The sequence below is a fragment of the Hemiscyllium ocellatum genome, chromosome 8, assembly GCF_020745735.1.
Source record: "Hemiscyllium ocellatum isolate sHemOce1 chromosome 8, sHemOce1.pat.X.cur, whole genome shotgun sequence".
In the NCBI taxonomy this organism is placed as follows: domain Eukaryota; kingdom Metazoa; phylum Chordata; class Chondrichthyes; order Orectolobiformes; family Hemiscylliidae; genus Hemiscyllium; species Hemiscyllium ocellatum.
Window position 1 is genome coordinate 73,835,383 of NC_083408.1, and position 13,799 is coordinate 73,849,181.

The following is a 13,799-nucleotide window of genomic DNA, read 5'->3' on the forward strand; positions in this document are numbered from 1 at the left end:
ATGGGTGACAGTACACAGAAAAACCTTTAAAGATGTGTACTAAGTATAACTGACACAGATCACATTGTCATCTCATTATCATATTCAAAGTGTTGGAGAACATATGATGTATACTATTAAATCAATGATAATTGTCAAGCAATAAAACAGCTTTCACTTTGCATTGTGGCAGTTTTGTTCATTGGAGTATCATTGGAGAAGGAATTATCCTTTCCAGTACAACTAATGCTTGTAATAACAAACCATTTACCATTCCAAGGCACAATATATACTTCTTCAAAGTCAGTGGAATGTAGAGGTTAAAGAATTGACTATATAGAGGAGCTCTGTATACAATGGGATAGGTGCCTACTAAAGTTAGTGGTATATTGTGGTAGGCAATCCAATGGTGAGGCATAACTGATTCAAGTTGTGACCCTATCATGTAAGGTGAAGAACTGCTTAGCTTTTCAAAAAAACCTATGTACTGTGGAGACTTGACTAACTTTTTAAAGAATTATAAGCACTGTAAAATGGGTACTCAATTAGCTTTATAGTTTGATATACTGTAAAGTGAAGGCATGATCAACTTTACAAAGCTTGTTAGGTATGTGAACAATAAGGATGCTTGAGTAACTGGTGTGAAGGTGGAGGTTTATAAATAGGTAAGCCGCAACTGGGGAGCAGTATTTCTTGAGCTGTATCTCCCATGTGCACACTGATACATTAGATAATCTTTGCTCCGTTTGTACCTTGAATTGTCTTTGTTTTGTGTGTTTCTTCAAACACCACAAGGGAAAGAAAAAGATCCCCTACAATCGAACAGGTAAAGAACTATCAAAACTGCTGATAGGCAGAGTACAAATTAGGAATCTAAACACAAATGCTTGATCACTAGCAAATATTTCCAGAATGTACAATTATCTCAGGACATACAAAGCCATGACTGATCGTGATGCTACATTGTGAATAACTAGAGGCCAGCTCAAACCAATGTACAGCACAGTAATCATGCATGAAGAAAGAGAGGAAGAACACTCTGACAATGATGATTGAGTAGTGATATTGAATGACATCAAAGCCTAGCAAGACAAATAAGTTGTCAAATAAATCTTTGAGAAAAAAATGTTTATCTCTCCAGGACAGGACAGTATACGATCACCAAATTTGGATGAGCCGTGAAACCTAAAAAGTGATACATTGAAGTTTGAAATGTTAACGTTGAAGGCTGTGTTTTACCTGTTGGTATAATCATTGAACTGGCAGTATGTGGTTTTGTAAGCAGTTTAGGATTTTTTTTAACCTTTGGAAATGGGAATATTGCGTTCTGTCTCGTAGTTAGTATGTCAGTGTATTAGAGACATGCTGCTGTATCATAGTATGTGACCTGAGGTATAAAAATCCCGGACACTATTTTGCCTTGGATCACTTGAAGCATGACACACTACATGAAGCATGTTGTTCTGTGGAAATAACCAGCTTGGTATTAGCCCAGATATTTAAGAACCCATGAATGGAATGTTTATATATAATAACCATCAGTTATAAGCATCTATTAGATTATTCAATTCCATGATGTCCACATTCATTTTTCTTTGTTATGAGGGTGATTATAAGCTTGATCAGTTAAAATGTTTTGCTGGCAGCAAAGTTGTCAATAGCTTTGTCCACTGACCTGTATTGATCTGCCTTTGGGAGGAGCCAGATTGTTGTTCTCCAATTAATACTCAGTCAGTTACCAGCCATGTAGCATAGACTTAATTAATATGTCTTTGGAGTCAGCAATATTTCTGACCCAGTGTTACTGTAATTAGTTTAAAAAAAAATCACACAACAGGTTATAGTCCAACAGGTTTATTTGAAATTCTGTGGCCTATGATCCTGCCCCACTAGCTACCTGATGAAGGAGCAGCCTCCAAAAATTTATACTTCCAAATAAATCTGTTGGACTATAACCTGGTGTTATGTGATTTTTAACTTTGTCCACCTCAGTCCAACACAGGCATCTCCACATCATTACTGTAATTAAACAGTGTTAAACTAACACAACCTGTTTGTCTTATTATTAGGTAATAAAATACTTTTAGTTACACAAATGTCTGTTTCTCCTACTGGGAGATTAAGATCAAAAGGAGGCTTGGTGACTTCAGATCTACCCAAAGAAGATATTAGAACTACCAGACACCTGCTGTGGACATTCCTTGTAACGTGGTGGCAAGTGATTCAGATTGTTGTCTGAAATGGAAAAAAAAGCAATGTAGAGTATTCAGATCAATTCAAGGTGAAGAGGGGGCTGTGGAATTCTGCACAAAACAGTGAGTTAAAGAATACAGCTGTTTTAACTAAGGAGCTAGTTGGTTCAGACTAGAAAGACTCTAGCAGTAAGGCAGCCTTCCTTTAGAAAGCTTATAAAATCTAAAACCAAGGAAATAAAGTACAGGGAAACTAATGAGGACATCCTTCCTGGAACTACAGCGAAGAAATTCTGAGTCACAGTTTGGGAAAGTAAAGGGTGACTTCAGATGAGATGGACTAAGTTGAGACGGACTAAGTGGAAAGACTGAAAATTACTCACGTCACGGGTCTGACTTTGGAAGCTGAAACAAGGCAACATTCAGTATTTACATTAAAATGAGCATTTGTTCATCAAAGAAATCATTATAAGTTTCAGAAAAATTCTTCAAAAATGAAGTAGGTCTTTAAAAGGTTCTTCAACCTAGCAAATAGTTCAAAACGTTAGAACCTAAAAGAACCTCAGAGACAGAAAAGCATAATCATTTTGAAGTGAAAGTAAATTTTTATTGTACAACAGAAATTATATAAAATTTGAAAAAGTGTGAGATTCTATTCTTTAGATTTAAAAAAATGTAACTCTTTTGGCGAAGAAACGGAAATGGCTTGACTCATTCATTTTGATGAAAAAGGCACAAATGCCATCAAGAAGGGCAAAACAGCTCAAAACCACTATCTTACATTTTTGTTATGGGAAAATAAAAGTTTTAATTACTAAAAGATTTGAAAAGATTTATAAAATCTCAAATAATTTCAAATTAACAAAGCTTTATTGAAAGAATACCTTTACAGTATAGTGGTTAACAAACTTCAACCATTTAGAACGGCGAAAAACAAGCCAAGAAAATTTGAAGAAAAGATCTTTAATTCTTTATTAAAATAGCAACTCATTGCAATTTTGTAGTTCATAAGAAGATTCACCTTCCTTTAGCAGTAAATAAAATTTAATTACAGTTTCAAAAGCAATTGTTAATGCTGGGATATTCCGCAACAAGTTTTCTGGCTGTTGAATTGAAAGCACAAACTTAATGAAGAAAAGCTGAACTTACAACAAATTTTAATTAATTCTAAAAGGTTTTCTAAATTTAAATGGAGCAATTTAATTTAATCAAAGAAATAGAGAGAGGTGTTACATCTCCAGGCAGATTCAAAGTTACAGATGGTTTTCGCAGATAATTAAATTGGTCAGCATTGAAGAAACAATTCCTGAGATACAGAAGTATTTTAGGTCTATGCTCATAAGCAGGACACATTAACACACAGTTTTATTCATTGGTGTCATTAACAGAAACATGTTATTAACAGAGAAAAAAATTTAAGAACATTATGTCTTCAAAGCATCTGGCAACTATTTTATATGGCAATCAAACTATATTGTTGAGAAAGCAAGATTTAATAATTAAATGCAATTTCTAGAAGCATCTGTTATCAACTTTATCTTTATGCAATGTCTGCATCTTGTGAAAATATGGAGTATTACAGCTAGAAGTAAATCAAGAAATAATTATCATTAGATTTTCTGGTTGATCTTTCAGATCAACCAGATTAAAGGAAGATCTTCGACTGAAAATTTTATCCAGATTATGATGGAAGTTGAGATTCAGAAAAATCTGGGGAACAGAAGGAAAGTTTATTTTGAAGACCATTGGAACCTACCAACCTAATATGGCACAAACATTCTAAATCACATGAGAAACCAAAACATGGAATGTTCAAATCTTTTGATGTGAGGAGCCATTGTCCAAGGTGTAAAACAAAAACACCATGCAAACAAATCTATTTCAAGAATGAGGGATATTTTCAAAGATTGTGTAATACTTAGAACCAATATTTAAACAATAGAAACAATGCTGGTTATATCTTTACCAAAAGCTTATGAAAAAAAATTCTGACTTGCATGCTGGACTTCCATTAGATCATGCATCCTCAGATGATGATATTTACCGCGTGTAGAAGAAATATACAGCTATTCCAATGGGAAACCAGTGAACTATCTGAACCAGACATAACAGAATTCATCTTTGGATATGCAGTTCAGTTCAAGTTTGATACAGGATTGAGTATTGATCTGATTTTGTATGAAGCATGTAGAACGACATCTAAGATGAAAAGAATGTTAATTATTTTTCAGACATAAAGATGATCAGTTCACAGAAGCTTATATCATCTAGAGTTCACTTCTAAACATGAAGAAATGGTTAACTAATAATCCTGAAATTGAGACAGGATTTTAATCAATTAAGAAAACTTCTGATAATGAGCATCCTGACATATATTATCCACAATAAGACTTTACTGGTCTCAAAAGAATGCTAACCAGACCCAGGAAGGAGCAAACATGAATTGAGATCACCTACATTGGTATTAAACAGTTGTTTCATATTAATGACACAGGAGAAGCTATCAATTTTGCTGGGCTGAACAAATTGTTTACTTGTTCCTCATCAATAAAAAAGCCTTCAGGATGTGGAGTCATACAGCATGACAACAAACCCTTTGATCCCACCAGTCCATGCTGGACATAATCCCAAACTTAACTAGCTCCACCTGTTTGCTCCTATCCCATATCCCTCCAGATCTTTCCTGTCAATATCTTTTAAATGTTGTCATTGTGCCCATATTCACCACTTCTTCAGTAAGTTCATTCCACCCATCATGTCTTTTTAAATTCTCTCTCTTCTCACCTTAAAAATCCCCCATCCCATTGAAAAGACACCTAACCCTATCTATGCCACTCTTAATTTTCTAAATCTCTGTAAGGTTACCTCTCAACCTCCAACGCTCCAGTGAAAAATGTCGTAGCATAACCAGCCTTCCTTTATAATTCGAACCTTCCAAACCAGGCAACATCCTGGTAAATATCTTCTTAACCCTCTCCAGTTTAATAATATAATTTCTATAACTAGGTGACCAGAACTGATCACAGTACTCCAGAAGAGTTCTCACCAATGTCCTCCAGTATGACTTCCCAACTCCTATACTCAAAGGACTGAGCAATGAAGGCAAGCATGCTAAATGACTTTTTAACCACCTATCTATATTTGACATAAACTCCTAAGTTCCTCTGTTCTCCAACACTACTCAGGCCCTCTAATTAATTGTATAAGTTCTACCCCTGTTTGTTGTACTAAAATACAATACTTTGCATTTATCCAGAATGAACTTCATCTGCCATTTTTCAGCCCATTAACCTATTTGATCAAGATCCCTTTGTAATCTTAGAAAACCTTCTTCACTGTCTATAATGTAACCAATTTTGGTGTCATCCACAAATGTACTAACCATGCTTTCTATATCCTCATCCAAATCATTTAGATAAGTGAAAACAAAGGAGAACCCAGAACTGATCACTGTGGAACACCGCTGGTGACAGGTGTCCAGTCTGAAAAATACCCCTCCACCACCACTTTCTGTCTCCTGCCATTCAGCCAATGATGCATCCAATTACCAATCCCATGTGACCTAACTCTACTAATTAGTCTCCCATGTGGAACCTTTTCAAGGCTACACTAAAGTCCAAGTAAACAACGTTTACTGCTCTGCCCTCAATCCTGTTGGTAACTTCCTCAAAAAAATTAAATCAAGTTTGTGAGACACAATTTTCCTTACACAAAACCATGCTGACTATCCCTAATCAATTTTTGCCTCTCAATGTCTACAAACCCTATCTTTTAAAACAACCTCCAACAATTTATCCACAACTGATGTCAGACTCGCAGATCAATAGTTCCCCAGTTTCTCCTTATAACCTTTCTTAAACAAAGATACAAAATTCTCTAAACTCCACTCACCAGGCACCTCAAACATAATTATAGATGATGTAAATATTTCTGCAAAGGGCCTCACAATTTCCTCCCTTACTTCCCACATTAGATCAGGTATGACCAGATAACTGTGGTGGAAATACCACCTGAAACTATTTCTGAACTCTTAGTGCTATCAGTCCAGAAAACACAACTACTCAAAGCAGAGATTGTCCATGCTCTACATTCAGTATCTCTGACATTGAGGTACAAAACAAATTGTTCATATCAGCTGATGGAACAGATGTCACCTAAATCTACATTGTAACAAAGTCAAAAGACAAAGATTATTTCTTTAACCAACACTGTTGTCTTCTATTATGAACTTTGAGGAGATTAAATATTCTCTGGACAGGAAAATGGTTGACTACATCATTGAAAGATATTCTAAAAGTAAAAGATCAGTTAATAGCACACAATGGCAAAGAGGACCATCTGAGAAGAGCATGCTCAAGCAAACAACTATCTCCTCCTTCAAGTCAAGATCAAATATGTAAAGTCAGAAAGGTAGGGAAAAGGCATCATTGTAAACTTAATATACTTGTTAAGCAATTGCATAACTGATTAACAGGGGGAAAAAAATCATGGTAGTTACTGTACAAGGCAGTTTGCCTGAAAGAGTTAGCTCAGATGCATTGGTATTGTTTAACTCACATGACTGTCTCTGGGTGGAGCTCATTAGTTGTTCTACATTAGTTCTAAGCTAATCACTTCTGCAGTCTACAGCATGTAGCATAGACCTAGTTACTACCTATTAGGAGATAATAATATCTTATGCCTAGTGTTAATGTAGTTCACCAGCCTTTGGATAATGTAACTTGTTGTCTTTCAATTATGTATTAAACTACCTTTTTTATTCAATTATGTGCCTGTTCTAACAAAGACTTGTTAGTGGTTAATCCTTCGCCACTATTCTTGTGAGCCATTTAGATTAATATCACAAAAAGGATTGGTCGCAACAAATTGGTCGAACTTTTGACGAGGACTTGTCTATGAGGTAGTGTGGGCTGAGGTTAGATACAGGAGAGGAGAGGTCACATTGCTTGAAGTTTTTTTTATAGGCCTCCACAGAGTTCTAGGGAGGTGGAGGAGAGGATTGACAAAATGATTCTGAGTAGGAGTGAAAGGAACAGGGTGGTTTATGGGGGACTTTAACTTCCCCAACATTGACTGGAAATGCTATAACTCTGGTACGTCAGATGGACCAGTTTTTGTCCAATATGTACAGGAGGGTTTCCTAACACAGTATGTCGAAGGGCCAACAAGAGGGGATGCCATACTGGGTCTGGTGCTTGGTAATGAACCAGATCAGGTGTTTGATTTAGTTGTAGGCGAGCACATTGGAGAGAGTGACCATAATTCAATTATGTTCAGTTTAGCGATGGAAAGGGATAGGTATATGCCACAGGTCAAGTGTTATCAATGGGGCAAGGGCAATTATAATGCAATTAGGCAAGAATTAGGATGCATAGAATGGGGTAGCAAAATGCAGGGGATGCAAACAATGGAAATGTGGAGCTGGTTTAAGAAATAGATATTGCGTCTCCTTGATAGGTATGCCCCTGTCAGACAGTGAGGAAGTGATAAGGTAAGGGAACCATGGTTTACTACCGAAATTGCATCTCTTGTTAAGCAAAAGAAGGGCACTTATGTGTTGATGAGGCAAGATGGTTCAGATGAAGCGATAGAGAGTTACAGATCAGCTAGGAAGGATTTAAAGAGAGAGTTAAGAGGAGCAAAGAGAGGACACGAGCAGTCTTTAGCAAATAGAATAAAGGAGAACCCTAAAGCTTTCTATAGGGTATGTGAGGAATGAAAGGATGACTAGGGTAGGAATAGGGCCAGATGAAGACAGAAATGGGAAGTTGAGTGTGGATGCTGTGGAGATCAGAGAGGTGCTAAACAAGCATTTCTCATCTGTTTGCACTCAGGAGAAGGAGAATATTGTAAAGGAGAAGAATGAGATACAAGATGTTAGACTAGAAAGGATCGAGGTTAGTTACAAAGAGGTGTTATCAATTCTAGGAGGAGTGAAAGTAGATAAGTCCCCTGGGCCAGATGGGATTTATCCAAGGATTCTCTGGGAAGCTAGGAAGGAGATAGCAGAGCCTTTGGCTTTGATATTTGAGTCATCATTGTCTACAGGTTTAGTACCGGAGGACTAGAAGATTGTAAATATTGTATTCTTGTTCAAAAAGGGTAGTAGAGATGACCCAGGTAATTACAGACCAGTGAGCCTTACTTCTGTTGTAGGAAATATTTTGGAAAGGATTATAAGAGATAGGATTTCTAATTATCTAGCAAGCAACAATTTGATTTCAGCTAGTCAACATGGTTTCGTCAAGGGCAGGTCATGTCTCAAAACCTCATTGCATTTTTTGAGAAGGTGACCAAGCATGCAGATGAAGGTAGGGCAGTTGACGTGGTATACATAGACTTCAGTAAAGCCTTTGATAAGGTCCCACATGGTAGGCTGTTGGTAGAAAATGCAGAGGCATGGGATTGAAGGCGATTTAGCAGTTTCAATTAGAAACTAGCTTTCTGAAAGAAGGCAACGAGTGGTGGTTGATGGAAAATATTCAGCCTGGAGTCTGGTTACTAGTGGTGTGCCACAAGGATCTATTTTGGGACCACCACTATTTGTCATTTTTATAAATGACTTAGACACAGGCAGAGGTGGATAGATTAGTAAATTTGCATATGACACTAAAGTCGGTGGAGTAGTGGACAGTGTGGAAGAATGTTACAGGTTGCAGGGGGTCTTGGATAAACTACAGAGTTGGGCTGAGAGGTGGCAAATGGAATTCAATGCAGCTAAATGTGAGTTGATGCACTTTGGGAAGAATAACAGAAAGGCAGAGTACTGGGTCAATGGAAAGATTCTTGGTAGTGTGGATGTGCAGAGGGACCTTGGAGTCCATGTACATAGATCCCTGAAAGTTGCCACCCAGGTGGATAGTGCTGTTAAGAAGGCATACGGTGTATTAGGTTTCATTCGTAGAGGGATTGAGTTCCGGAGCCGCAATATCATGCTGCAACTATACAAAACGCTAGAGCGGCCACACTTGGAATATTGTGTACAGTTCTGGTCGCCATATTTCGGAAAGGATGTGGAAGCATTGGAAAAGGTGCAGAGAAGATTTACCAGGATGCTGCCTGGTCTGGTGGGAAGGTCTTATGAAGAGAGACTTGAGTCTGTTCTCATTGGAAAGAAGGCGGCTAATAGGGGATTTGTTAGAGACCTATAAAGTGATCAGAGGATTAGATAGGGTAGATAGTGAAAGAATTTTTCCTAGGATGATGTCAGCTTGTACGAGGGGGCATAACTACAAATTGAGGGGTGCTAGATTTAAGACAGATGCCGGAGGCAGATTCTTTACTCAGAGAGTGGTAATGGCGTGGAATGCCCTACCTTCCAATGTAGTCAACTCAGCCACATTAGGAAGATTTAAACAATCCTTGGATAAGCACATGGATGATGATGGGATAGTGTAGGGAGATGAGCTAGGAATAGTTCATAGGTCGGCACATCATTGAGGGCTGAAGGGCCTGTTCTGCGCTGTATTGTTCTATGTTCTATGTTCTATGTTCTATGTTCTAAATCTACATAAAGAAGATCACATCATAAGCATGCAATAATTATGGACATCTGTTTAAACAGTGACAGAGAAAAATGCCAGATAGGCATGATGAAAATAGTATATTAGAATACATGACAAAAATAGACCTGAAAGGAAATAAATAAGACACTTAAAGAAAGTGTATGCATAAGCAAGACTTTTGATAGTTTACACACAGATAGAATGTGAGATGTTGTAGATGAGGGTTGTATTTCAGTCTAGGAATTCCATGGTATCTATAAAAAGTAAGTTTGAAAAAGAATTCATGTGAAGTCTGGATAAGCAGGAGTTTTCTCTTGAGTCAGTTGTCTCATGATTGCAACTTCACTTGGGGAGCTGTTGTGAGTCCCTCAGAATAGTGACTGCTGTTGAGAGGATTATATTTCAGTATATATGTCTGCAAAGATAAATCTGAAAAAAAAAGTGAAGCCTAGATGACAAAGAAAGCCTTTTAGCCTGGTATTCTATTGTAATCACTCCTGTTATCAGTCAATTCACTTGTGCATCTCTTCCTTACCCTCCCCCTCTCCAAAAACCCTCACTATCCTGGAATGTAGAGTCATAGAGATAGACAGCATGGAAACAGACCTTTCAGTCCAACTCATCCAGACCCTTCGGTCCAACTGACAATATATCCTGAATAAATGTTGAGCTGAAAGGTTGGAACTGGGGTATGGTGAGAGGATGGGAAATGAGGAAACTGGTGAAGTCTACATTGATGCCCTGGAGTTGAAGTGTTCCAAGGCGGAAGATGAGGCGTTCTTCCTCCAGGCGTCGGGTGGTGAGGGAGTGGTGGTGGAGGAGGCCCAGGACCTGCATGTCCTCGGCAGAGTGGGAGGGGGAGTTGAAATGTTGGGCCACAGGCCGGTGGGGTTGATTGGTGCAGGTGTCCCAGAGATGTTCCCGAAAGCGCTTTGTAAGAAGGCATCCAGTCTCCCCAATGTACAGGAGACTGCATCGGGATCTATGGATACAATAAATGACATTGGTGGACGTGCAGGTGAAACTTTGATGGATGTGGAAGGTTCCTTTGGGGCCTCAGATGGAGGTCAGGGGGGAGGTGTGGGCACGGGTTTTACAATTCCTGCAGTGGCAGGAGAAGGTGCCAGGAGGGGAGGGTGGGTTGTTTTCAATCAGCACTCCCGCCCACCTTCCGGGGACCCCTTCACATGCCTCCAACACACTTCATCCACCTGGACACCCATGCTGGCCGATTATCTGCCCTCAACCTCTTCATTTGCAACTGCTTTTGAGACATTAACCGCCTCAACCTGTCTACCCCCTCCCCCACTACAACCTCTCATCCTCAGAACGCACAGCCCTCCATTCCCTCTGCTCCAATCCCAACCTCACCATCAAACCAGCGAATAAAGGGGGTGCAGTGTTAGTTTGGTGCACTGACCGCTACAATGCTGAAGCCAGATGCCAACTCAAAGACACCTCCTCCTACTGCCCCTTTGACCATGACCCCACCCACCAACACCAAACCATTATCTCCCTGACCATACAGAACGCCATCGCCTCAGGAGATCTCCCACCCACAGCTTCCAACCTCATAGTCCGAGAACCCGCACGGCCTGATTCTACCTCCTTCCCAAGATCCACAAGCCTGACCACCCTGGCAGACCCATTGTCTCAGCATGCTCCTGCCCCACTGAACTCATCTCCACCTACCTCGATACTGTCCTATTCCCCCCTACTCCAGGAACTCCCCACATACATTCGAGATACCACCCACGCCCTCCACTTCCTCCAAGACTTCTGTTTTCCAGGCCCCCAATGCCTCTCTTCAGCATGGATATCCAATCCATCCACAATGACCAGAGCCTCCAAGCCCTCTGTTTCTTCCTCTCCTGACATCCCCAACATTACCCTTCCACTGACAATCTCATTCATTTAGCTGAACTGGTCCTCACCCTTAACAATTTCTTCTTTAAATCCTTCCACTTCCTCCAGACTAAAGGGGCAGCCATGGGCATCTGTATGGGCCCCAGCTCTGCCTGTCTCTTTGTTAGCAACATAGAACAGTCCATCTTCCGTAGTTACAATGGCACCACTCCCCACCTCTTCCTCCAATATATTGATGATTGCATTGGTACCACCTTGTGTTACCGCGAGGAGGTTGAGCAGTTCACCAACACATTCCATCCGACCTTAAGTTCACCTGGACCATCTCTGACACCTCCCTCCCCTTCCTGGACCTCTCCATCTCCATCTCCATCAATGACGACCGACTTGACACTGACATTTTTTACAAACCCACCGACTCCCACACCTATCTGGATTACATCTCTTCCCACCCTACCTCCTGCAAAACTGCTATGCCGTATTCCCAATTCCTCCGCCTCCGCCATATCTGCTCCCAGGAGGACCAGTTCCACCGCAGAACACACCTGATGGCCTCCTTCTTTAAAGACCACAATTTCCCTTCCCACATGGTTGAAGATGCCCTTCAATGCATCTCACCCACATCTCACACCTCTGCCCTCAAACCCCACCCCTCCAACTGTAACAAGAACAGAACCCCCTCCCGTCCTCACCTTCCACCTGACCAACCTTCGCATAAACTGCATCATCTGCCGACATTTCCACCAGCTCCAAACGGACCCCACCATCAGGGATATATTTCCCTCCCCATCCTTTCCACTTTCGCAAAGACCGTTCCCTCCATGACAACTTGGTCAGGTCCACGCCCACCAATAACCCACTCTCCCCTCCTGGCACCTTCCCCTGCCAACACGGGAATTGCAAAATCTGTGCCCACACCTCCTCCCTCACCATGGTAGTTGTGCTGGGCACCCCTGGCTGACAGATCGCACCCATGACATACATCAAGATGTTCCCTGACCCCCGCTAGACTGATCTCAATTGACATGTGCGGTAAGTGACCTGTATTTGTGTCTGGACAAGAAATCAATTAATATGGTAGTACTGGTAATCTCTGTCTGAAATGTCAATGTGCTATCAGGTGAAGCAAATCACGGCAAGACAAGATAAGGCAAGGCATGGATGCTGCAAACATGTCAGAGAAACTAATTGTGCAAGCATTAAGCGAGCAAGTGACCAGTCCTGAGATGCTGTCCAGTCCAATTCATGAGCTGGATGCCTGCAGTAGCCTTTCAATGATAGTTGCTGGTGTGTCCTGTAATATAGGTCTGTTCCTCCTGAATAGTTTGTAAGCATATCAGAGAAGTGTAATGATAGTCATGAGGGTTGGAAAATGCCAGATGCCAATGTCCATAGATGAGGGTTGTATGTGGCAAGTGCCCATAGATCATGTCTTGAGATACTGATTATTCTGAAACAACATTCAGGTCAGAACCTGCCAGATATCTGATCTGATTTCCATGTTGAGTAGTCTCAACATCCAGCTTCTTTGGTGCATTTGGTAAGCTAAAGAGTTGAATATTAATGAGGTGAGTTCAGCCATTAACAAGGAATTTGGCAAGATATAATTTCCCCTTAACTGGCAACTTGCTGCTGGCTACTCAGAAACTTGCCACACTGCTGGTCAAAAGCATAAAAGATGGAGCAAGACACTCCCAACATCAAGATTAGCAGTATTGGATTTCTTGTCTGTTTCAGCCCCAAATCTTGCCATAGCTCACATTGCTGTCAGGCCCCTATAAGATTCGACATTATGGATGAAGTCCCCCCATACTCTGTACATTGTAACAAGGCCTCTCTACTTTTATAAACCACTTTCCTTCCAACAAAGGACTACATCCCATTTCCTTTTTATTTCTAAGATAATTTGATTTAGGTGAACAATTAAGATAAGCTTACTGTTTTCCAAAGCTTTAATACCTACCTTGTAATTTAGAGCACTTTTTAGAAACTACTTTCTTGCAGTTCGAAAACAGTCACCTATTTTGAAAGGAAAACAAGATGCATAAATATGAAACACAGAATTAAATTGTTTATAATAAATAATCATACCTCCTGAAGTATTTGCAGGAAAAATTTCTAAATCAAGAGATCCTAAAAATAGAAGGAAGAGCAGAAAAGCTTTTTTAAAAATTTTGAATGTCCTATAACTCAATTGTTCTCCTCATGTGAATGATAAGATTGGATAACGGTCAGTTCTGAAGAATTGTCATATTGC

General features: G+C 40.0%; 1 protein-coding gene across 1 annotated transcript in view; it reads right to left on the bottom strand.

The window, feature by feature from the left end:
• Window positions 1–3,113: 3,113 nt before the first annotated feature.
• inf2 (inverted formin 2) overlaps window positions 3,114–13,799 on the bottom strand; it is a 77,377-nt gene continuing 66,691 nt past the window's right edge. The window contains exons 21-22 of the mRNA XM_060828471.1: window positions 13,506–13,561; window positions 3,114–4,370 (exon numbers count right to left, since the gene is read on the bottom strand). Coding sequence (XP_060684454.1) covers window positions 13,533–13,561 — 29 coding nt within the window. The 3' untranslated portion in view covers window positions 3,114–4,370; window positions 13,506–13,532. The remainder of the gene's footprint in view (window positions 4,371–13,505; window positions 13,562–13,799) is intronic.